Source organism: Bos mutus, chromosome 11, assembly GCF_027580195.1.
Source record: "Bos mutus isolate GX-2022 chromosome 11, NWIPB_WYAK_1.1, whole genome shotgun sequence".
NCBI classification, from domain to species: domain Eukaryota; kingdom Metazoa; phylum Chordata; class Mammalia; order Artiodactyla; family Bovidae; genus Bos; species Bos mutus.
The window spans coordinates 12,364,924-12,389,846 of NC_091627.1; the positions used below are offsets into that span (position 1 = coordinate 12,364,924).

A 24,923-nucleotide genomic window follows, 5' to 3' on the forward strand; every position below is an offset into this window, starting at 1 on the left:
GAGGCCAGGTCTTAGAGGATTTAGAACGCCAGCCCAGGGCCTTGGTGAACTGTCACCCCAGGACAGGAGAGGACAGCAGAGTCTCCAAGCTGGGGGTGGCAAGGTCACACTGCATTTAAGAAAACTCCTCTCGGCCAGAGTGGAGAATGGCTGAGGAGCTCCAGGCGGGGGCCCAGCTGATAATAGTGATCCAGGCCAGAGGTGGAGGAGAGGGCCTCAGACATGGGGTGTGCAGGAGCCGGCAGCCAGCCATGGGAGTGGGAGGCATCAAAGATGGCCCTTGGGCTCAGGCTTGGGTGGCTGGATGCCCGGAGCTGTGTGTGAAAATGCGTCAAACCACCTCTGTGTGTACTGATTCCTTAAGTTTCCACTTTAATGCAGCCACAGAGACTCCGTCCCACTCGCCCGCCGCCTCCCAAGATACAGCGCTCGAGGCCCGTGAGTAGCCAGTGGTTCTGCCCTCTCACCTAACACTGCCTGAGCCGTCTCCCCGCCTGACTAAACCTCGGGGGTCTGAACTCAGCTGCCTTGCCAAGGAAAACCAGGAAGTGGGTTTTTCAGCTTCCCTCTGTGTGGCATGTACCCGGACTTGCATTTCCTGAGCTTCTGTCTCTTTCTTCTGAACCAGTTTGGCAACTTGCAGGTCGGAGCTGTAGGTAGCGGGGCTGCTGTGTGCTGTGTCTGCCATGCGTGCCTGGTTTGAGCGCGTCTCCTAGGTTGAGCCACGTTGCTAGCCAGTGAGCTTTAAAGGCTGCAGCCGCCTCTTCCTCACAAAGGAAACGGAAGTCTGGCAGCAGGGGTCTCGTTGTGCCAGATCTTGGTTTGGAAATGCACTTGATGTGCCTTCCCAGGGGCGGACGCTACGCCCAGAGAATATCGAGCCGGCTCAGATGGAGACCAGTCTCCTCCTCTCCCGGGCCGCACATGGGGCTCCACCTTCCCAAGCAAAGCTCCGAGGGTGGGCAGAAAAGCAGGACGAGATGTGATAAACCCACCAACACCTGGGAATGGGCAGGCAAGGGAGAGGGACCCATCCATGTCTTCTCAAGAGAAACGCCTTGGGAAAATACTGGGCGCGGATCCGGTGTTCAGCATCAGTGAAGTCCTTTTTCTTGTGAGCTAAGGCTTCAGTCATGCTGAGGCCTGATAACTTTAGCAGCTTCCTTTAAAATGGGAAGGAAACTGGCTGGGACCATTGAGTGAGGGCTGTTGACCAAGAGAAGAGTTTCTCTGTTTCTTGTTCAAAGCAGCCACCACTCTTGCAGTCAAGCAAAAGGGGTCTGGTTCCAGCCCAGTGGCCATCATGTTTCCCCACAAACCCGAGTCCCAGCCCCTCCTGCCCTCCCTGCTGTGGTGTCCACATCCATCTTGAAAAGTGTGGCAGCTGAGGGGTGCAGGTGACTGGGCTGAGCTGTGTCTGGCTTTTTTTTTTTTTTAAGAGTTTATTAGAGTGAAGATCTATTTGAATCAGATGGCACCAAACCAGAAGTGGTTAGGAGTGCTCTCAAACTGTGTCTTTTGAATCCTTGTTGCACGTACCTAATGTCGGATGGGTGGCCTTCTCTGCACGGATGTTGGACCATTCTGTGGCACTGTCCTCCTTCCCTTCCCTTCCCTCCCGTGTACGGGAGCTGCAGGGCTGGGGTGGAGGCAGCCATGACACGGAGGTTCCACACGTGACAGAGCCATCCCATACCCCAGTCACACCGTGGTCAGCACAGCTGTCGAGGGGCTGAAATGTTTCTGCTTATTGTCATTGGGTGGGAGGCACAAACAGCAAAGAGAAACTGCTCTGGGGGACAGGAAGCCAACGTCTGGGTCAAGTGTTGTGTGATTTAGTGAGAATTTCAGTGCAGTCAATAGCAACGTGGATCTGGGGAATAGACAGAGCCAGGCTTGATACCCGGATTGTGTGACTCTAGGCAAGTCCTGAAGCTCTCTCTGAGCCTCGCCCCTCTCTCTCTCTAATACACCCTTGTTCATGGAGGTTTTTTGTGAGCATGAGTATAGACGTCATTTGTAAGGCTCCTTGCACAGGGCCTGGGACACAGTAGTGGTTCTTATTCTTCTTAATAGATTTTTCAGTCTTAAAACTTCTAAGGAATGACCCAGTTTCTTAATCATTCACCTAGGATTTTCATAGTCAGCGAATCATTCTTAGTCATATCATCCCAGCTGAGCCTCACAGAATCTCTATGAAGTAGGCATCTCCTCCACCCGTTTTAAATGAGAAAACTGATGCTCAGTAACTTAACCCAAGTCCCTCAACTACACAAAGGGGTCACCAGACTCTAGAACCTATGGTCTTTCATGCATACCAAGTTCCCTGGGCCCTCCATCTCCACAGAGTCCATCTTAGTACAAAGGATGGGGGGAGAACCTTCAGGTGAGAAAAATTTAATCAGTGGTAGCTTGTGTTTCCTATGGAATCGCTACTGCAGTGTTAGGCCCTGGCACAGATGCAGAGGTGAGAAGAAATGACATTTAGTGAGCACCTTTAATGTGCCTCAGACTCTGCTCCTCTGTCCTTACAACAACCCAGAGGAGGCAGATGCGATGTCCCCAGTTGGCAGCTGAAACCACAGAGATAATCAGAGGCCATGCTGGCCTTTGAGCCCAGGCCTGCCTCTGCCCTGCCTCTCCTCACTCCTCACCAAGCAGCCTCTCCCAAGTCAGAGTCATCCAGTGGCTAGCACTAAGAAGTGCCTGGAGGGACCTAGGATCAAAGATGGCAGGGAATCTCTTAGTAGGATCCGGGGCAGGACTGCTCCCCTTGGAAGAACTCAGAAGCTGGAGACAGCTACTTTTGACTCCAGGTTGTGTAGCCAGTGTGAGGACCCGGACAGCCTGGGGGGGTGGGGTGCGGAGGGCTGGAATCCAGCCACATCCACCAGTGACTGAGGACTTGGGAAGGCAAATACTGCCCTGAACACTGAGTAGCAGCTGCTGCCGCCACTGCCCTAGTGTGGGAGGTGACTGGCCTGGCACTCGGGGGTCTAGGATTATGAGACACTGAAGAGGCAGGTGGCCAAACAGAACTGATCCTCCTGGGCCTGGAAGCCAGAGAGGCCGGTCTTAGTTTGAATCACAGTTTGGACACTTCTTCGCTGTGTGACGTGGAGCCATATGCATACCTTCTCTGAGCCTTAGTTTCATCATCTATAAAATGGGTTGCCCTACCTACCTGGTGGGGTTATGAGGTCGTATATTTGTAGTACCTAGCACAGTCCCTGGCAAGAGGTGGACACACGTAGCCCAGTTCTGCCCACCCAAATACCTTCATCCAAAGCAGGGTCACTGTGGGGCTAATGTGGGAGCCCTAGAAGTTCTGTGCTTTCGGGGCCTTGCATTCCCTGGTGCCCCAGGTCTGTTCATTCTGAGTGCCCTCACGCAAGCATTTCCATGGGCACCCCTGCACACTAGGGGTGAACCTGGAAGACGTGGAGTATGAGCCCCGTGGCTTCGAGGGCCTCAGAGATGACGGCCCGCCAAGCTCCCATGTCAGGAGCCTCTGGCCCCTGACCGGGCTTTGCTGGGTCACTTAGCCGCAGGCATTCTCGGCAGAAGTATGGCTGTCAGCCCAGGGCAGTGGGAGCGTGGGGGCCAGCATCCAGCCTTTTTGGAAGGAGCTTTGTAGCCTGGCACCTGTCGCTGGAGTTCAGATGTGACCAGAGGATTTAGATTTTCTTTGTAAAAAGCAGAGAAAGAAAAGAGCAGAAGAAAGCCTTGCCAGTGTCTGTGGACTCAGGGGAGTGGGCTGGGGCGTGCAGGGGAGAGGCAGGCTGTGGTCGGCCGCATGTGAAGCGCTTTATAAGCTCTGTATTTATTATTTCTTGCTCACCATTAAAATCAAATGTACTCGGTGCTTTTGTATTCAATACACATTTAACCCTGCCGACTTAGATTTCTCAGGTTTTAAATCCAGTGGGGAATTGGCTGGTTTCCCAACTTTCCCCTCAAGTCCCCCTTGAACAGAGCTCTAAATCCCTGTTTAGCATTTTCTCCCCAGCGCGGCTGGGACCGGAGTGCTGGTGCGCCAGTCGCGTTGTGTGTTCGCCTGGTTTCTTCCCTCATCCCCAGCCCCCACCCTTCCTAAGCACCCCGGAAAGACGCATCTGATCACTGAAATATGACGGGCCAGTTGTCTGCATCGTCTTGTGATTTGGGCTTAATTAAACCATTTTGTCTGTGTGTGTCTGTGTCTGGTGTGGCTCTAGCTGTACGTCCACGGCCGTGTGTGTATGTGTGTGTGTGTGTGTGTGTGAGAGAGAGAGAGAGAGAGAGAGAAAGAGAGATCCGTGCGTGGGCCTTCTCCTCCTGTGCGTGCCTCTGCGAGTATTTGCCAGACTGTGGGTCTGTTGGCATCTCCATGCCTCTATGCATGTCTCTGGGTGGTTGTCTGTCCGTGAGTATAATTTTGCGTCTGCTTTGTCCACACCAGTCAGACGTGTGTGTGACTCTGGGTGTGCCTGCAGCCGTGCAGGTGACTGTCTCTGGGTCTGCCGAGCCTTTTTCTCCCTCCCCCGCCTCCGCTGCCGCCCTCCCCCTCCCACCCCTCCCTCTCCCGCTCTGTCTGGTTTATCATCCCTAATGAAGCAGTCTTCTCCATCGATCCTGCTGATTGCCAACCCATTCCTTTTGTTTGTTGGCGCTGAGCCATTCAGCGGCACTCTGACAGCTCAGCTCGTCTAATTAGCTCTGTTGTTCTTTTTCCCCATGTTTCACCACGTTGCAAGTTCAGTTGAAGTTGCCACAAACTTAATCCCCCCATTTCAGCCACAAGTTCACATTCCTAACCCACCTCTATTGTACGAGGAGCAGCTGTGGGCAGGGACAGGCGAACGGGCCTTACTGTCTGACCTTCCTGAAGCCCCCACCCCAGGACCCCGGGGCAAGGCAGCAGTTGCCCCCAACTGCATGCCCTCTTTGTGGTGCAAAGTCAGGTGCAAACCAGGTGATCCTGCTTACCAGCTGCCAGAGGAGGCAGGCTCTGGGCCAGAAACCAGTTCAGGGTTAGCGCGGGTGTGGGGTGGATCCACTCGTGTGCTCAGCAGCCAGTGACTGGACGTCTGTCTGCACCGTGGAAGGCACTGTTCTAATAGCAGTGATAATAACAGCAACATTATTACGCGCTTCTTAGATTCCAAGCAGCAACGTTCATTTCAAAAAACCCAGCTGAGGGGGTCACTAATACAGGCATGGAGCGGAGTGCTAGGCAAGGATGAGACCATCATAAATCCATCTTCTAATTCAGAGATGCCCCCTGTCTTCCGTCTGCTATTGATAAGGTCACAGGGAAGCACGATGAGCTTGTATTGAGCCCCTACTGTGTGCCAGGCCCCATGCCAGCGCTTCGCCTCCATGAGCTCATTGGAGCGTCACAGTAACCCCATAGCAGACAGCAAGTTCAGTGGACTGCACTTGGCTTTTACCACATCTCTGATTTGCCAAACCAGGCTGAGATCAGACTGGCTGTTCCACAGGAAAACCTCTGGTTAGATCAGATGTGAGGAGGCCTGAGGGCCTGATGAAACTCAGTAAAGACTTGTCTCTTACGCAGCCAGCTTCTGTAACCTGTATTCCAGGGCCATCGTGTTGGGTCGCCCAGCAGTGCGGGGTTTGGGGCTGGGGGAGGTTCCAGGAGAGGGCGCAGGGTTTGGAGCGTGCCTGTGCTCTCCTTCTCGGTCTTGTCCACTAACCTCAGCAAGTGTGACGTTGCCTGCAGTGGTCCCTCGTCTGCAGAACAGGAGCAGCCCGCACTGGGCTGCTCGGTCCTTCTTACTGGCAACAAAATTCACAGATAGGCTCTCTCCAGTCCTCCTCTGGCATTGTACAGAGATGGTGGTACCAAATTTAAAGCCAGTTAGTGTTGACTGGCCCAAACGAGCGTTCTTCTAAGGACACCTAGAAATTCTTAGCCTAACTGTCATCACCGGCTCTAGTAGGAAAAGGAAGTGTCTTTTTATACAATCCCTCATCTTAGCCTTCAGAGGCCGTAGGTAGTAAAAAAAACCACCGTGTCTCTGCAGTCTGGCCGTGGACCAGGAGACTATGCCCTTCACCGTCAATACCCCCGGCTCCGGCCCTTTAGCTTGTCTGTGTGGTGAGTGCAGTGGCCACACGGACTGTGTGAGGGTCCAGACCGAGCCTTGCACAGGGCTGCCCAGGGGAGCAGAAGGAGGACTTTAATTGGTGCCCTAATGCTGTTAGTATTTGCTTCTCCACCCTCCCACTTAGAGAGTAAAACAAGCATCCTATAATTCAGCTGTTAAAAAGAACAAAATAGGCATGTGTGCCCTAAACACAAAGTCTGAGTGAAACCTCCTTGTTCTAACAAACTGGTTTCCAGGTTCCAGGAGAAGGCAAGCGGGACTTACTATTAGGGCCTCTTTGTTCCGGGTCATGCCCAGACAGTGTCTCGCTAAGCCCTCAGGGCAGCCCCACAAGGAAGCAGGTGGAACCACCCGCTGGGTGCAAATCAGGACACCCAGCCCTTTAGAAGAGCCTTTCTCCTTTGAGTAGGCCACAGATTCCAGTTCACAGATCGGCCACCACTTCAAAAGTCTCCATCATAAGCACAGCCTTTAAGTCTGTGCTCTGAAAATCCCTTAACGTTTGTTTTAGGGCTGCTTACCTACATCTTGAAAATGTCCTTGAATGGCTTTTCCAACTCAGCCCTTCTCGGGGATTTTCCCCATGCCCATTCTAGGTGCGCCCTCCCCGTCCACACGTCGTTAAAAGACCGAAGAGCAACATCACAGTGGAAGCCCGAAGGACGTCCGTCTCGAGCCCCGACCAGTGAGTACCCCGTCCTCCCCTCCCCTCTGCAGGAGCCCAGGGGGGCCAGTGCTTTGTGGAGCCCACGCGGCAGCCCTGGCCTTTGAAGGGCTTCCCCGGAGCCCTGAGCGGGTGTTTCACAAAGAGGTCAGTCGGGGAGCAGGGCTTGATCTTCAGTGTCGGTTCCGCTGGCAGTTGTCACACCAGCAGGAGGCCCCAGAGGCCAGGATGCCGGGCACCAGGCTGGGTTTTGAGTAGTGACACCCACGGGGTACTCAGACAAGCTCAGAAAGTGGTTCTCGGCTTTTTCTTACGCTAAAAATAGAGGGTCAGCAGGAGAGAGTTAGGAACCCAGTTGAGGAGGCTGCCTATTTAATGAGGGCCAAGACCCATGGAATCTGGTGGGCTACAGTCCTTGGGACTGCAAAGAGTCAGACACGACTGAGCGACTCACACACGCGCCACCTTCCTAGGCCTGGGCTGCTCAAGGGAGGTACACCCAGGGCTATCCTCATCCACCGCCCCCCGCACCAGCACCTCTGCTCAGCTGTGCCATAGCGTTTAGCTCATCATGAGTCTGCTTTTCTAGCTCTCGGGCCCAGAGCTCCTCAGGACAGGTGCTGGGTTTCATGCCCAATAGCAAGCAGAGGACCTGGCTTAGAGTCATTCTCTGGGCGGACGTTGGGTAGGTGAGGGGAACGCCAGGGCCAGAGGTGAGCGGTGTGAATGTGAGAGGCTTCCTGGCTTCAGCGCTGTCTGGAGAAGGTAGCACTGCTTCCATCAGAGGATGCTGTCTGCCCTTGGTCCCCAAGGTGCACAGCCCCTGGTCTCTGCCCAGACAACTCAGCAGCTACACGCCGGCTTCCCATGACGCCCTGAAAAGTACATGAATCCACCTCGGGTTTTTGCGAGCCAAAATCATTGCCCCTGGGACCCTGATGTCCCTTGGGTGAAGAGGGCAGTGCTTCTCCTGGCTGCCCTGTTTTCAGAAAATTTCTCAGGAAAGGAAGTTAAGAGAGATGGCAGGTCCTAGCAAGAATAGGAGCCAAAAGAAAGCAGAAATTCTCAGATGCCGGGCTGTGGCCTAGCCTGCCTGTCATCCAGGATTCTCTGGTATATAGTTCAGTATCACGGGAGACTGCGGTGTGGTTACAGAACCAGCCTGCCTAGGAGGCCCTCAAACCTGTGTGTCTGTGTGTCTTGGGAGATGCGTGGTGATGGAGAATTTGGAAGAGGGGACTCCAGAAGTCGGGTGTAGGTTTCACTTGAGCTGTGCACAAAGGGAATGCGGATTGTTTCCCTGCTGTGGATTATGATTGCCCCCTTGTGGAGAGAATGCAGTGTGGCTTCAGAGTGCCTCAGAGCCCAAAGATTTCTCTTTAGGGGGAAGAAGTGCGTCACTTTTCTTTAGAGTCATCTCTTTAAAACTGGACTAAATATTTTATTATCCAGTACATAATATTTATGTACTGGATAGAGGGTCATGGGCCTGGAGATACTGAAAGGCAAATCCAGAATATCCTTGCATTGTACCAGAAACACACCAACACCTGCCAGTCTACCGAAAAGCATTGCCCATTTGTGGCCAAGTTCCCGATTAGAGCTTGGACCTCCCCACCACACGTATTTACGCTGTTGCTTTTCCAGCCCCGTGATAGGAGATTGCTTCGTCAGTGTATGCAAAGAGCCAGTGTCTGGCACCCCCATCATTCTGGTGGTTACCAGAGCTGGGTCGGTACCACTTTGTGTGGGTTTTGTTTTGTTTTATTGCATTATGCCTTGTTCTGGATTTCTTTGGGGGAAACATTTGAGGTTGAAATGAACCGGTGGGAGCAGGGTTGGCTAGTTTAGTGGGCTGGCACACTGGCAGTTATAGAAGACAAATGACAAGTTCTCTGTGATCACGCATAACAGTGCTCCACCGTACAGTGGCCCACCAGGAGATAGGGAGGTACATTTTAGAACATCATTCCAAGAGTTTCTGTTCACTTCTTTTTTTTTTACGGGGTGAGGGAAGGCAGGGCTGTATTCCTGTAGCGCCAGTGACATTTCTGGTGTAACCCGGCTGTTTCCCTGCGTCTCGTCCCATGCTGCCTTCTCCCTGCCCCCACCCCCTGTTGTGCTCCACTTCCAAATGCCATGTCACAACAGCACTTGGATGTGTTTTTCTCAACTGTCATCAGCTCCAGCTGGCAAGACCAACTTCTTGAAACACAGGAAGCATCCAGCGGAAAATATTTTAATAAAACAGACTCCTCATAAAATGTTGTTTTGGGGGGAAGAACCCGCCCCTCCCCAGTCTGTCAGCATTGTGTCGGGAGACACGAGAAGACAAGCCGGCGGGCAGGAGCCACATCCTAATGGGGCTTTGTTGCGGGTGGTTCAGTGCTGGGCACGCGGACTCGGTGCCTGGCCCTTTAATCTGGCCTGGATTCTCTTGAATCACAATCTTTGTCTCCGCTGGGAATACCAGAGTGCATCAGAAACTTGGAGGATTTTTGGCGGCAGAAGGAGACACAGGATCTTTGAAGTGGAGGGCGGGATTCGGTCCTCCTGACTTCTTGCCCCAACTTTCACTTCCAAAAAGCACATTAAATAATTAATTGTGTGGACCACAAGATGGAGCTGATTCAGAACAAGTCGGTCTCCACGGCCTCCTGCGGCAGCGGCATCTGGAATTCATCGAGGCCGCTGGCACTGCCTTAGCACTGCTGGCCACTGCCTTCACTGAAGTCCATTTTTTTGCTTTCCAACTTATGTCCATTCTTGCCTCCATTCATTCCACAAACATCTTCAAAAACCTACCAGGTGTGAGCTTCTTAAGATTTTAAAGGGTGCCCTAAGGGGAATCCCACAGCTAAATTTTATTGACTTGCAATTTCCCAAAGCAAAATGTTTCCTATGTTAAATTTTCTTCCCCAGTGAAAAGTAGGTGTCCTAGCCCCTCAAAACCATTTGATGGCGATTGGAAGACTCCTTTAGGAAGTCTTCTGGGGATAACATTTCCCTCTGTTTTTCGGTTAACATTAGCTCATTAATATTCAGTGATGACTTCTCCAGAAGTATTAGCTACTTACATTATTATTCACAGCAGGACTGATGGTATGCCCCAAGGATCCCCTAGGGTAAGAGTTAGGATTAGGAGGGATTGGACGGAATGGGCCGTGGGTCAGAGGCCAGTTGGCAGCGAGTACAGTGAGCTCCTGATGTGTTCTTGGCCCTCTTAGGCATCCTTCCCACAGAATGGGAACTCAGGCTCGGGAAGGAATGAACCAGGGTTCCAGGCCATCCAGTTAGAAAGCGGCAGGGCCAGGACTCCCGGTGCTGCTCAGCTTCGTTCTCTCGGTTGTACTGTGCTGCCCAAGGGGGTCCATTGTTCTCCTGGCTTTGCCCAGAGAGCTCCATGTCCTGAGGTGTCTTATCCTGCACGCTACCTTCCTCTCTGCTTCCCTGGGGTTGGGAACCAGAGCTGTTCAGTCCTCTTCTAGCTCAGGAGGCAGTGTTCTCTGGTGGCTGAGTGTTTCTATCTGGGGAAGGAAAGAGAAGTAACATATACTGAACATCCCTGAAGATGGTGAAGGGTGGGTAGTGGCTTTCCCATTGAACAGATGGGGAAACTGAGGCTCGGAGAGAGGCTTTCCATAACTTGCCCAAGGTCTGGGGGCTGGAAAATGGAGAGATCATCTTTTCGATGACAGGCCTGGTCCTTTCTTCTGCAGCATCCAGCCCTTTTTGTTAAGAACCTAATTATGACTATGAGGATGATGGCGGCTGCAGTAGGCACACTGAGGTCACAGCTCCCCACCCCATTAAAGGTAGGCTTTTCAACGGGAGCGTGCATGGCTCCCAGGCCCCACCTTATCTTCCCTCCGGCTTGCTAGATATGGGGCAATTTCGCATCCAACCTAAGGCTTAGAAAGAGTCTATAGCAAGCTGTAAAAGGCAGCACTGCTCAGTACTGCCCGCCCCTCAGGACCACACACAGCAAGCAGAGGCCAAAGGAAAGGGATGACCTACTGGTCCCCAGGTGCCTCTCTTTCATTCGCGAAATTTCATTCTGCTGTGAGAGTTGGGAGGGAGACAGTTAGGAGCAGTCCCCACCTTTTCTTAAATCTGCATAATCACCTGGAAGGATAGGGCTGTCTTCTGAGTCCTAATGGTGACAGAGCTTGTGCTCATTGTAGATCTGAGGTGTGCCCAGTCCTGCCAGCCGCAGAGACTGAGCTCCTTCAGTGCATACCTTGTCCGCTAAAGGTGACACAGAGCACCCTCCAGCCACCTGAGTCTTGACCCGCTGTAGGCTGGTTATTTGGAGTTCGAAATAAGTAAGTGAGAATAGTCTGTGTTCAGCCACCAGGGGCCTGTAAGCCATTGCCCTGTCATTTCTCTGGCCAGATCCATGTAAAAAAACTGCTCTTTACCAGTAATTTTCTTTGTTTGTAAAAATAACCCAGTAGCCTTACAGGTGAGCTGGAAGTTAAGGAAAAGAGACAAGTTCATTCTGAATCCCACTACTTCAGTTCCACCACTTACTAGCATTTCTGCACATTTTCTAGATGTATCTTGCAGAGCTGCCAGCCTCCTTGCAATATCCCATTGTACACTGGACTTCCAGGAAAGTCTGTCCTTAGCCACGCTTACAGGCCGCTATCCCCATGTCCTTGTTAGCCCCGTGGTGACCATGGAATGGAAGATCCCACTGTGTGTATCTATGTGGTCTGCCTGACCACACCCCTTATATGGGATTTGTAAACTGTTCCAGTTTTTCACAAATGTGAAAAATGCCAAAGTGAATGTCCTTGTCCTCCAAGTTTTTATATCATTATAAGAACAACTACCATTAACTGAATACGGCATGCTAAGCATTTTACATACATTGTTTCATTAAATCCTCATGGAAATCTGGGGGCAGGGGTAGGTGTCATTAGCTCTGTTGTATAGAAGCAGTAGCTGTGACTCCAAGAAGTGCTGGTTGCACTTGGTCACAAAGCTAGGTAGTGGCAGAGCTGTCCGTAACACCAAAGACCAACCCTTAACCAGTCTTTTTTTTTTTTTAAGATATTTTGACGTGGACCATTTTTTAAGTCTTTACTGAATTTGTTACTACTGCTTCTTATTTTGCTTTGATTTTTGGCCTCAAGGCATGTGAGATTCAAGGCACATGGAATCTTAGCTCCCCCACCAGGGATGGAACCCACACCCCCAAGTCTCCACCACTGGACTGCCAGGAACGTCTGTCCTTAACCAGTCTTTTAGACAGATTTCTGTTCTGTGTTGCTAAATAACTTTCTGAAAGAATCACACCACTTTACACTCCCATCAGAACTGTGGAATCCCCGGGAATCTGGGTCCAGAGACCCATCGGGACACGCGGCTGGCCTTAGAGATCCTTCTGGACGAGGAGTACTTCTGCAGGTGGTGCTGGCTGGGCAGGCAGTGTGTGCACCAAACGGCCAGCCCCCACTGCTCAGGAATTGGAGAGTCTGCTCATCTGAATGGCACTGCATGACCCCAGTACCCAAAGCCCCCGAAGATTAAAGTAAGATCAGAAGAAGCTGCCAGAAGCATTTAGTGAGAGCTCTGCCCAAAGACCAGGTCTCAGGACACTTTGCAGTCGTATCTCTTCAGGCTGGTTGCACACATGCTCTGGCAGGAGATGACGTCTGCTTCACCCCCACTTCCCCTGCCCCCATGCTGAGTCTCCTTGGGCTCAGCACGGCCTCTGGCTCAGGATCACAACCGGAGCCCCTCTGCCTCCTGCCCAGACCCAGAGCTGCCCAAGAGTGAGGGCCTGGTGTACATGCCTGGCTTGGCATCCGCAGACTTGGGCAGCATCCTGGCCCACCAGCTGCCAGTCCGAGACATTGCACAACTCTCTTTGCTGTCTTTTTTTTTTTTTTTTTTGCAATACCTGTTAACATCCCGAAGAACACAATCTGGGAAGCTGCCCATAGGAGCCACACAAGCATCCTCAGTTAGCAGCCGTGACTGCTGCAGCCTGCCTCCTCCTAAGCCCACAACACCCAGGACTTCCCCTGACGAAGCCATGACCTACCATGTCGTGTATCACCGCATGCCACACGCACACTCACACACCCCCATAGTCTGTAAGTAGGGCAGGGCTGTGTGACCATCAGCTTTGACTCTTCAACTTCAAGACCAGAGCCTGGCCCAGCTCTGTTCAGGGATATTTACTGGATGAGTGAACGGAGGAATCCCCGCGGGCAGCTTACAGCCCAGCGTCCTGGAGATGAGGGCTGGTGTCAGTTAAAAACCACAGATGTGTAAAGAGCACCTGCTATGAGCCAGGCGTGATTAGGAGGCTTAGCAGCACCTGCCTGGCCTGGCCCTCTAAGAGCTAGAAGCTGCAATCAGCCCCGGGAGCAATCTCCAGGGTGCCAGCTGGGCCCTAGGACCCAGGGGGTAGGGGCAGCTTCCTGGGCACTACGGCCTGGCAAGCCGCCAGGAGATCAAGCAGGTGGGTGCAGACTCAATTAGCGAGGCAAGAGGCTTCTGACCCGACTTGGCCCCTGCCCGCTCTCCACCGGTGAGTTTTAGGCCCCAGAGACAAAGCCAAGACAGAAGCCAGGCATGACGCCTGAGCCCAGACTAGAAAAGCAGGAGCTGCCGCAGGGCCCCCAGCATACACAGCAGCCCAGGAAGACACAGGAACCCCTCATGTCGACCACTTCCACCTACCACCCGGAAGGAGGGACTCTCCCAGGAGTGGTCACAGTAGGGGATTAGATGCAACTGAAAAGCCAAGCCTTTATGATGCCTTCAGACACAGCACCCCCTCCTCAAGATGTCACTGAGCTCAGTCTCCTCTGAAAGGCTCTGCCACACCAACAAGCACCGTCCCCAGTCCAAATTCCATGTCACCATTTCCCAAGCACCTGTTCTGGGCCCAGTACTTTGACATGTGTCATCTTAGTTAGCCTCCCCTACTCCCCCAAAGCCTTCACAGTGACGGCATTGTCAGCCCACCCAGCCACGGGGGAACCAAGACTCTGTCAGGGGAATGACCTGCCCTGGCTCCAGCACGTATACCCAGGCCCACTGGGTCCCACATCCACATCCACTGCTTCCACACCAGACACCTTCCCACAACTGCTGCCTCAGTCCCTAGAAAAGACTTGCGCTCTTGGCAGGCAGAGACTGTCCTCAGGATGAGGGATGGGTGTTTCTCAGCATCTACATAATTTCTCTTCCGGGTAAGGAGAGCGCCCCCAAGGTGTCCCCTTCCCGTCTTCCCTCCAGCAGAGAACATGAAGGGTGGGAGAGTGGAGCCAGGCCTTTCCGCCTGCGTGAGTGTCCACCCGGCACCAGGGAAGGTCTCCTCAGCCTGCTGGGTGTGGGTGTGGACATGGGGAGTACACACTAGTGATCTTTGTGGGAGGAAGGCAGATAGACAGACACAGGTTGATGAATAAGTGGACAATTAGCAAGATACTAAAGAAAGGTAAAAGGCACAACTAACCCAGGAGATGGAGATGAGGGCAGTGGAGCCAGTAAGTGCCCCGTGCCGGCTCCCCAGGCCACCACCGCCCCACCCCGACCTCACACCACCTGGTCCCTGCCAACCCCACCTGCCACCCTCAAGCCCCCGTGCCCACTCCTCCACAGAGACACCTCCAGGCCACTGTACAGCCTCTGTTGGACTCATGATTAAAGCCCAGCCCCCATGTCACCTCCCAGGTGGCGCCTTGTCCAGGGGCCCCTGAGCTGGGCACACGCACCACTGCACTCTGGCAGGGCAAGTCCCCAACAGGAAGGAAAGGCCCTGGCCTCACACTCACCATCCACCCTCGACCAGTCCACGGAACAGGAAGACACCTTCTCATCACAGCAGCGAGTCTCTCATCGCTGTTCTTAAGTGGATATTCACCTACCACTGAGAACAAAGACCGCGTGTCCAGCAGGTTCCCATATCTGTCTTTATTTCTTCTTCCTGTTTAGCAGTCCTAGCCTTGCCCCAGGCACACGGAATAGCTCCAGTGGATGTTCCAGAGCTTCCCTTATGGGTCCTCCACCACACTCGTCCCTTCCATAGAAGAGACTTGCTTCAGAGCCTTTTTCTCTGTTTTTAACCCACGCCTGTGCTAAGGTGCCCTCCAGAGTATCAGCCCTGTGTGGCAGTGCTGGCAAGGAGGCATGTCAGCGCCTCCAGGTAGGGGAGCTCTCAGGTGACTCTGATGTGCTGAGACGTGCCCAGCTGGGGACCAGCAACCTTGACTGGGGAGATCTTTGAAGGCAGGACCACCCTATTCGTCCTTGAACACCCAGGGGAGACTCTGAACAGGGTGGAGAGGTGCAAAATCTGTTTGTGGACAGGTGAGCGTAGCATCTGGGCAGGAGCTGAGCGTGCACTGGGCACCGTGTGAAGCCCTTCACGAGTGTCCTCAGCTCTTGTGATAAGACTAACAAGAGGGCTGTAGAATCTCCATTTTGCAGATAAGAAACTGAGGTTCAGGGAGGTACAATGACTGTCCCGAGGTCGGTCTGGCTAGCACTTTGGGGGAGGGTGGACAGACAGGCCTTGTCTTGGGGCCTGTCCCTGCCCAGCGGCCCAACAGGAGCCTTGTAATCAGTGGATGCCAGAGCGGCGTCCAGTAAAGTAAAGATCCTTTGTGCTGGAATGAAATGATCCTTTAAAACATGATCACCAGCTCCCCTCATTCGTTACCTCTGGAGACCAAGTCCTTGCTGATTTTTTCCCCTTCTTTATCTCAAGTATATTTAAATGTCAATTAAATTTGAAATATCTACATTTGTCAGCATTTCATTGTGGGCCAGCGTGACGTGCTGCTGATTTGTCCACGCGATGTGACACATGAAAAAAACTCTCGAGATGCAGATCTTCCTCATTAAAAACTAAGCCCGTGCGATCCCGGCACGGCAGAGAGCCACAGAGCACGTCCCCGCTTCCTGACGCCGTGTCTCTGACATGGTATTTAAAAAGGAACAGCCGCGCCTGTCACCACTGTCACATGCGCGTGCTAGCCAGCGACACGTTACACCAAACATTAGAGAGGGTTCGGGGAGTCATCTGCATGGGAACTCCGTGCCGAGATGAGGTGGGCAGAGGCGGGAGCAGCCGTGGGAGACACTGGGCTCTGAATGTGATGGACAGCGGGCCTTTCTTTCTCGCCAAGACCCCGGCAGCCCTCACTGGGTAGCCAAGTTTGCCATGACCTGCCTTTTCACAGACAGCTCTTTGTGTGTAATAAAATCCAGGCAAGTGGTGGGTGGCAGACTGCAGGGTAGTAGCTGAATTGGGTTAATGAGGGAAGAGGTATGCTTTTTTTTTTTCATATTCTGCCTTAAGCTAATAAAAAATTTAAACCTGGACATATTCGACGGTTTATCCTTTATCTCTGACAAATATCTGACTGTATGTTTCATGGGCAAACATGAGCAGCTGAATTTAAATAAGTTTATTTTGAAATCTCACCTTTTATCAAAAGTGGAAGGAGAAACACACAACCCCTTATTTCATTGTTTCAGATCCACAGAACTAAAGAGGCAGGATCACAAAGTGGTTTAGAGTCAGGCGGATCCAAATTCCATGCTCTGCCCTTAGCTGCTGTGTGACACTGGGCAAGTGACTCTGCCTCTCTGAGCCTTGGCTGCTTTATCTGCAGAATAAGGATGATGTGATGAGTAATTAATCAGAAACCGTACGGACAGCATTTAGCCCAACACTTGTAAATACTGCTAGTGTCAGCATCGTCATCCATGTGGCCCAAAGCCTGGACCTGAAGAAACTCTCATCAAACCACATGGCAGAGTTCTTGTCTGGGTATTTCCATCACTCTTGAGAGACAGATAGTGTGTCCAGGAGACACCCTGGACCTCATGTTGAAGCCCTGCCCGACCAGCCTGGCCTGGTCAAAAGAGCCAGCTGGAGAGGAAAATGTTGAGCTGGACAGTGAGGCTCCCTCTCCCCCACCTCGCCCCCAAGCACCTGTGATCTGCCCGCGGGAGTCACTGGATTCTGACAATGATGGGAAGTGCAGCAGCCTGACAACAAAACCAAGGTAGAGTCCAGCACAAAGGCTCTTGGCTCTCATATGAATCCAGATATTGCTGGCAGCTTTAGTGGCATCCAGCTAATGTGCCAAGCTGTGCTCTCTGCTTGCTTGTCAAAGCCAGAGGAGGGGACTGTGCTTGGACAGGTTCTGGAATGCATTCAAGATGGATTTGAGCGTCACCAAAGCCTCATTCAGTTTGACTCAAGCAGAGATACGAGGCCCACATGTACACAGTCTTCCACCAGCCCAGAGGACTGGAAGGAGAGGGCTCTGAACTGGAGTCCCTGCTCATCACCTCCCGGTTGGGTGGCCTGATCACACCTTTCTTCTTCACCATGACCCCCAGTGCTCATCTAGCACTGGGTCTTCTCAGTCGGCACTCAGGCTGTGCTTTTCGATTGGGTGCATGGGTAACTGGACAAGACAGGTGGATGAATGGACTTATGACAGTCTTGTCCTCTCTAAAATCTGTGCAGTGACACCTTCCTGCTAGGGGGTGGGGGCAGGGTGGTAGAAATAACCTATGTAAAGACACTGGCACAGTACCTCCTTGTGGATACTATTGTAAGCATTTTTCTGAGATTCCCACCTGCCCCCGTATATATAACACTTTCATCCATAAACGTGGTCCTATTCATTCTTAATTAATATTCTTTTTCATATTCTTTCCCATTATGGTTTATTGTAAGATATTAGAGTTTCCTGTGCTCTACAGTAGGACCTTGATATTTATGTATTTTATATATAGTAGTTTGTATCTGCTATTTCCAAACTCCTAATTTATCACCCACCTTCCCCTTTGGTAACCGTAAGTTTTTCTTTGTCTGTGAGTCTGTTTCTGTTTTGTAAATAAGTTCATTTAAATCACATTTTAGATTCCACATAAAAATGATGTCCTATGATATTCGTCTTTTTCTGTCTTATTTCACTTAGTACAGCAATCTGTAGGTCCAATCCATGTTGCTGCAAATGGCATTATTTCATCCCTTCTTATGGCTGAGTAATATTCCATTGTGTATGCATGTCCCACATCTTCTTTATCCGTCCATTTATCGATGGGCATTTAGGTTGCTTCCATGTCTCGGCTATTGTGCATAGTGCTGCTATGAATATTGGGTGCGTGTATGCCTTCAAATTAGAGTTTTCTCTGGATGTTTGCCCAGGAGTGGGATTGTAGGATCACATGGCAACTCTATTTTTAGTTTTTTAAGGCACCTCCATACGACTCTCCATAGTAGCTATACCAATTTACATTCCCACCAACAGTGTCGGAGGGTTCCCTTTTCTCCACATCAGAGAGGGGACCTTCCTACACTGCATCCTCAAGCTGAGCAAAGGATCATGTGCCTGGTGGGTGTCCAGAAAGAGGGATAAAATGGGCGCGTGCGAGGCCTCGTCTCCCCAGCACGCTGGCTTCTGCTCAGTCCCTCAGCAGACTTCCTCTGCCCTAACACTGTGCCAGGGGTGTGGGGATAGAGAGAATGCACCAGGCTGCTGCCCTTGAGGACCTCATCACAAACAGAACTGCAAGAGGTTCAGCTCTATTGATGATTCTGGAGGAGGGCATGGCAACCCACTCTAGTATTCTTGCCTGGAGACTCCCCACGGACAGAGGAGCCTGGCAGGCTACAGTCCATGGGGTCGCAAAGAGTCAGACACAGCTGAGCAACTAAACACAGCACACACAGCTGTACTGATGAAGCGCTAAACCACTCAGCCCAAGGAGAAGCCCACTCCATCTAGGGAGAAAATTCCACTGGGAGCTCCAGGAAGGCATCTAGGAGAGCGGTTTGAGCTGAGTGTTGCAGGCCAGGGCAGTCAGTGCAGCAGGCAAAGGCAAAGGCAGGTGGCGGGGGCAGCAGGAAAGCAGCACAGAGATGGGCTTGCTAGGCACAAAGCAGCGCCCGCCCTGCTCAGAGCCTCCCGCCTGCCCAGCACCTTCCACGAGCTCTCTGAATGCAGCCTAAGGCAGAGTGCCTGCCCCGCTGCGCCCCACCCCACTCGGGACAACAGTCCAGTGCTGGCAAGTAAGAAGGGGTCCTCCTAACCTTTAGACAGATGAATAAGTCATTCCAGACACATCTGAACATCAGTACTGCTGATGCTTTAGACACTGCATGACCAGCTGAGGTGAAATCACCATCAAGAGATTGGCAAGGCCAGGACTGTGATTCAGAGCAAGATTCCAGGCGCCATGTGGAAAGTGGCCCTTCTGCTGAGCTGTATTTTATGTCCCAGTCTGGCCCCTGTGCTGGCCAGGGCACATTCCTGCGGGTCAGACCTTCCTGCCCTCTCTCCTGAGCAGAGACAAATGCACGTTCTAGGCCATGCTGCCACCAGTCCTGGTGGGCTGACATGCATCTTGTCCCTGACACCCGGGAAGGCGGCCTGGGAATGGAGAGGAGAGTGGTGACCTCCCTGTGCAGCCCTGGGCAAGTGAATTCCCCTCTCTGAGCCTCAACCTCCCCTTCAGTACGAGGACAAAACTCTCTGCCTGGCTAACTTTCAGGGACAGTGCAAGGCAATGAAGGGTCAAGTGTGATCGTGCTGGGCCCTCAGCCCTGGGCGCCAGCTTTGATTCCACATTTGAAAGAACAAGATATCCTTGGGTAACAACTGTCTTAGCACCGGGGATGGTGGGTCACAGCCCACTTGCCCAGTCCCCCCAGGGACAGCTGCTGTCTCTCACTTACCCTCCAGCCCTGGTACCCATGCACTTTTTTGGACATGTTTCCTCTTCCTGAAATGAAGTCAGAAGGGAATTGCATCATATGAGGCAAAGAAAGGAGACTGCTCTGGCTGGGGTCTGGGGAGAGAGGAGACAGTCCCGATCAGGTATCCCTGTGTCTCCTGTGTTTGAGGTACCTCTCCAAATTTCACCAGTGCCCAGGAGACCCTCGGTGTGCGTCCAGCCCTCTGCACTGGGTAGAGGCGTGGGCTGCCGGCTCCCCAGTTGTATGTTGGGGCAGCAGCCGTGGGGCCAGGATTTGAACCAAGAGCTGTGGGGTCCAGCCTCTCTCTCCTGAGCACACGCCTCTCACGCGCCCTGGTCAGTGTATAATTCATAGGAGCCGGCGTGGGCTGTGTATGTGTTTGTGTTTATAGAGGTAGAGCTCACAGGTGGCTGACAAGGGAGATGTATTTTTTATAACAATGAATATTTAATTTCCACATCACAGATGAAAAAGACTCTCTGAAGAGGCATCTGAGGGAGACTCCAGAGAGCGGCCGCTAATCAGAAAAGGGCCTTCTTGCGAGTGCTCTTCCACGTGGCTCACTTTCTTCTTTAACTTTTTCATTTTTTATTTTTTCCTGATTATTGAAGTAGATATGCACATTGGAGAAAATGTAGAAGACACGAAAATAAAAAATGGGAGAAGGGAAAAAAAAATTACCCAAAATCCCCTAGCTTTTGTTGACATTTAGACACCTGCCTTTCCAGTCTTTTTTCTATGCATTTTTCCATTAGCAAATGAGACAGAAGGTTTTTATAAACATAGTTTAATGAGAAGATAATACTCAGCCAACTGTACCATAATTCACTTCACCAGATTCCTACTGCAGAAATTTAGATTGTCTCGTATTTTATAAACAGAGTGGTAATGGACATCTTTGTGCATAATCTGTTGCTACAGTTTGGGGTATCTAAATGAAAGTGAAATCATGAGGTCATAGATGCATTTAAGGCTCTTGACACAGGTGGCAAACCCACAGTTTCTTTTCTGTTCGGGACCAGCTTCCTCACCGTGGGGGCCCATCGGGCCTTCTCTGGACAGCTTCCTCCCTGGCCGGCAGAGGGAGGCCAGGGTCAGGCACCGGCCTGCAGGCCTCCTTCCCTCCCCACCACGCGGGGTCCTGAGGTGCCTCCTAACGGTCTTCTCTCTTGTCTCCCTCTGCCCCAGCCTCGTAAGGCCCTTGCGACACTATGCTGTCTTCCTCTCCGAAGACTCCTCTGACGATGAGTGCCAGCGGGAAGAGGGCCCGAGCTCTGGCTTCACCGAAAGCTTTTTCTTCTCCACTCCCTTTGAATGGTCTCTCCTTCCTTCTTCCGTTTTCCTGAGCTCGGCTTGGTGACTCTCCGGGACCACTTGAAGGGGCGGGGGTGGCCAGCTTGTGCTTGCGTGTGGGGAGGGTGCCTGGGGCTGCTGCCGTCCGGCGCCCGCGTGCAGGGCGGCGCACCTCCCCCGGCCCCCCGTGTGCCTCCTCCCAGGGCGTTCATTCCGCCAGCCCCACAGGGCCTGTGGCGATGGGGTGAGGTAACAAGGGTGACTGGGCTGTGAAGGTGTGAGACGGGAACATCGGTCTCCTTCCTCACAGGGAGAATGCACTGGACTGTTACTGGGGTTGCCGACTGCAGCGTCGGCTGCGGTTAGGCTGGTTGTTGCTGCCCAGTCTTCCTTTATCTCAGCACACCTTGGGAAGCCATGGAGATGGAGCGTCAGATTTAAAGTTTAAAAAAAAACAAAACAAAGTTACTGGTATGGAATATATATATATTAATGATGGCATGGCCAAAGATCTTACCGATTTGTCTGACTTTAAGATAACTTTTCTCATTATTATTTATAGCCTAAGCCGCCTTCTAATTACAAATTGCAACAAAGAAAGAGAAAAAGAAGGTTCACCACAACACAGCCACCCCGGGAACTGGGCTTTGGTGGCTGCCTGTTTTTTTCGCCACTTCTTGCCTCTCCACCCACAGGCTTTTCCCAGCTGGGACTGAGCAGAGGGCCAGCTCTGGTCTGTGTTTATCTGTTTGCATGGTGTTTCTAATGGGAGCCTTCAGGGGAAGGGAACTGCCCTTTGCTGAACACCCACAGCAGACCTTGGGGAGTGAACCATTCCAGCCCGATTACAGAAGAGGGGCTCTCCCCTTGCTCCCCCCTTGTCAGCCCCCTTCACTATCTCCCTGCACCCACTCTCTCCTCCAAGGCTGGGCCTGTGGGTTCCTTGGGGCACCCGACAAGCCCAAAAGCTCTCTTCCTGCCACTGCCCCCACAGGCAAGGAGCTTCTGGCCCTTTGTGCCACCAGCTCCCCTGTGACTGCAGGCAAGTCAGCCCCCTCCTGAGGTCCTCACTTAGAGAGCAGTGCCCTAAGCCAGTGTTGCCCAAGTTTTGCGTGCTGCCTGGTCTGTACAGTGAATCTCCTTCATTAAAACTAGGAGAAAAGCCTTGTCCTAAGCAATAGTATCTATAATATCATAGACTTAATGTATCAGTTATTATTTCTATTATTAATTAAAATAAAGATTGCATCACTGGAATAAGAAATGTCCAGCCATGTATCAACTTACAATTGCCTTGCTGGTAAAAGGATCACACACAGATAACAGCCAAGGACCCCCACCGTGGGATCTGGCCAGCCACGTTCTTTTTAAATTAATTGATGCCTTAATTATTTAAAATAATGCTCACTCCCTGAACCATGATCTATGAAAAGCATAGGGTTTTGTGTGTGTTTAAAGGGAAACGGCCATCTTAAAATGAATTCCTTCTAAAGAAACTCTGTTTCCTTAACTACAAAGCACACTGACTTTTCTTTGTCTCCTTCACTGTGTTCAAACTTGGTTAAAGGAGCTTGGTCAGATGGCTTAGTTAGAGCAAGTGAGGGACTTTAGAAGTTTCTCATACTTGGCTTCCACTTCTGCCTCTTGCCAGGTGCTGTGTGACTTAGGTTCCGTTACTTGCCTCTCTGAGCTTCAGCTTCCTCATCTATAAAGTGGAGGGTGTGAGTCCTACTTCATGGGCTGCTTGTATGGCTTCAGGGAGATAGTACAGTCTGACGCAGTCCTTGCCAGAGTCAAGACTGTTGGTTGAGCCCCTTTTCCTCTACTGACTGTCCCCCTGCCCAGGTTCATGCAAGTGGGCCTTCAGACCACCAGGTGGCGACCTTCCCCACTTTACCAGAGCCATGAGCAGTTTCCGCCTGACCCAGGGGGCAGAGCCTTGTGATTGGAGGTAGGATGCTACTCCGACCTAGTTTCACAAGAGGTCTGGGCAGCATTCTCCACGTACCCTGGGGCTCAGGCTTGTGAGAAAGGATAGCGAGAGGCACCCAGTGTCCCCAGCACCTGGGTTGGCTATAAGATTTTGGTGCATGAATGCACAGGATGTGTTAACAGCCTCAGCATGCCTGCTACAGCCGGCACCACGTCTGCTCGTGTCATCTCCACCACCAGTTGCAAGGACGTGCACTCTGGAACGGGGGAGCAGCTGAGGCTCAGAGAGGTTAAGTGACTTGCCCAAGGTCCCACAGCAAGAGGTGGCACCAGGGCTGGAACCGAGATCAGCACAGGCTGAGGCCTAGGTAGTTCGTGGCTGAGGATCCTGGGGTGCACTGTGCAGCCCCCTGGGGGAGAGTTCCCCCTGCTCAGTTCCGCACAGGCTGGGCCCAGGACCCGACTACTGCAGGGGTGAGGGTACGGACAACGGGCTCAGGAGTGAGTCCTCCTGCCGGTTCCCTCTCCGGCTGTGCCCCATTCCTCATGCCTTGTGTGAATGGTGTGGGAGCCTGCTGACCAGTTCTATGGTAGGTCTTGTGGTCTGGAGGAAACTAAGTGGGCTCCCTGGTGCAAGCTAGAGCCAGAGCAACTTGCCCAAGGCCCCTCAGTGAGCGGAACCCGAGATCAGCCCAGGTCTGTCTGTCTGTCTGACAGGCACTGTTCAGACACCTGCACTTGCAGGGACCCAGAACACTCTCCTCTCCCAAGGCTCCCAGCTGTGCTCCTTGAGGCCTGGAAGTTCTCCGGGGTGGGGGCTGCTTGCTCCTTCCGGGACGGCTCTGGGTGGGAGAATCCAGCCTGCTCTGCCTCCCCCCAGGCCACAGCCATATCGGACACTCAAGGAGTCAGACAGTGCAGGGGACGAGGCCGAAAGCCCGGAGCAGCGAGCGCGGGAGCCCGTGGGCCCCACCCCAGCTCCACACGACCGGGCCGCCAGCATCAACCTCCTGGAGGATGTCTTCAGCAACCTCGACATGGAAGTCCCGCTGCAGCAGCTGGGCCAGGCCAAAAGCTTGGAAGACCTTCGGACCCCCAAAGACCTGAGGGAGCAGCCGGGGACCTTTGACTATCAGGTATGGTGGTTGGAGGTGGGCACGGGCTGGGGGCACTTTCTGCACGTGAGGCAGGTTTTCCCACATGACAGTGAGACACCAAAGGAGAAAGAGCCACTTTTCCAAGTCCCTCAGCCAGTGCTCAGAGTCACTCTGACTGCAAACTCTGCCGGGCAGGCCAGTGGCCAGAGCCCCGCACACAGTGATCGCTGGAGAACAGCTACAGCCTGATGAAAATCTGCCCGCTGCTTCATGGGCGGCGCCATGACCCCTGATGGAGCTGGGATTGTCCCCACCTCACCAGGCTCCTTGAAGAGCCTGTGGATCAGAGCTCTGGGGCTCTGGATACTCACCTGTGACCCCTGATCTTCCTTGAGACTTTCAGTCTGTCACCACCTGTGCCTGTCTCCTCACTTATGCCAGGCGGCTGCTGACTCTGCAGTCCCTGGGTCACAGTGTGGAATTCACAAAGCTCCCACGTATCCAGGGGGCGCTAGTGGTAAAGAACACACCTGCCAATGCAGGAGATGTTAAGAGACAAGGGTTCGATCCCTGGGTCAGGAAGATCCCCTGGAGGAGGGCATGGCAACCCACTCCAGTATTCTTGCCTGGAGAATCCCCATGGACAGAGGAGCCTGGGGGGCTACAGTCCATGGGGTTTCAAAGAGTTGGACACGACTGAAGCAACTTAGCACACATATCCGATGATTCACACAAGCCCATCTGTAGGGAATTGCTATTTCCAGGCTGCCAATGAGGGAGCTCAGGCCAAGAGAAGGGACATGACACCCAGGTCGTGGCCCAGCAGGTGGCAGAGCTGGACAGAGCCCAGTCCTATTTCATCCCCAGCCAGTGTGCCCTCACCCAGCCCCCGAGCCTCACTTGCCCTCTTGGGCTCAGGGGTGGCTGAAAGTGCCCACACGCTTTGAAAAGTAAAATGGGTCAGGCCAGTAGAGGGTCAGCAGATGGAGTCCTTTTCCTAAAACTAATTAGCAGCGCTGGCTTGAAAAGACAGGGCTTTTTCTGGAGACCCTTTGTGCCACCCTAGTGAGAGAAGC

At 52.6% G+C, this 24,923-nt stretch overlaps 1 protein-coding gene across 6 annotated transcripts in view; it reads left to right on the plus strand.

The window, feature by feature from the left end:
* Positions 1–24,923, plus strand: part of DENND1A (DENN domain containing 1A) — a 533,349-nt gene that overhangs the window by 505,172 nt on the left and 3,254 nt on the right. The window contains exons 20-23 of one of the 6 annotated variants that reach the window (XM_070379017.1): positions 382–438; positions 6,710–6,798; positions 20,714–20,842; positions 23,631–23,886. In XM_070379017.1, the coding sequence (XP_070235118.1) occupies positions 382–438; positions 6,710–6,798; positions 20,714–20,842; positions 23,631–23,886 (531 nt within the window). The remainder of the gene's footprint in view (positions 1–381; positions 439–6,709; positions 6,799–20,713; positions 20,843–23,630; positions 23,887–24,923) is intronic. The other 5 variants (XM_070379019.1, XM_070379018.1, XM_070379021.1 and 2 more) reach the window with 5 other exon arrangements.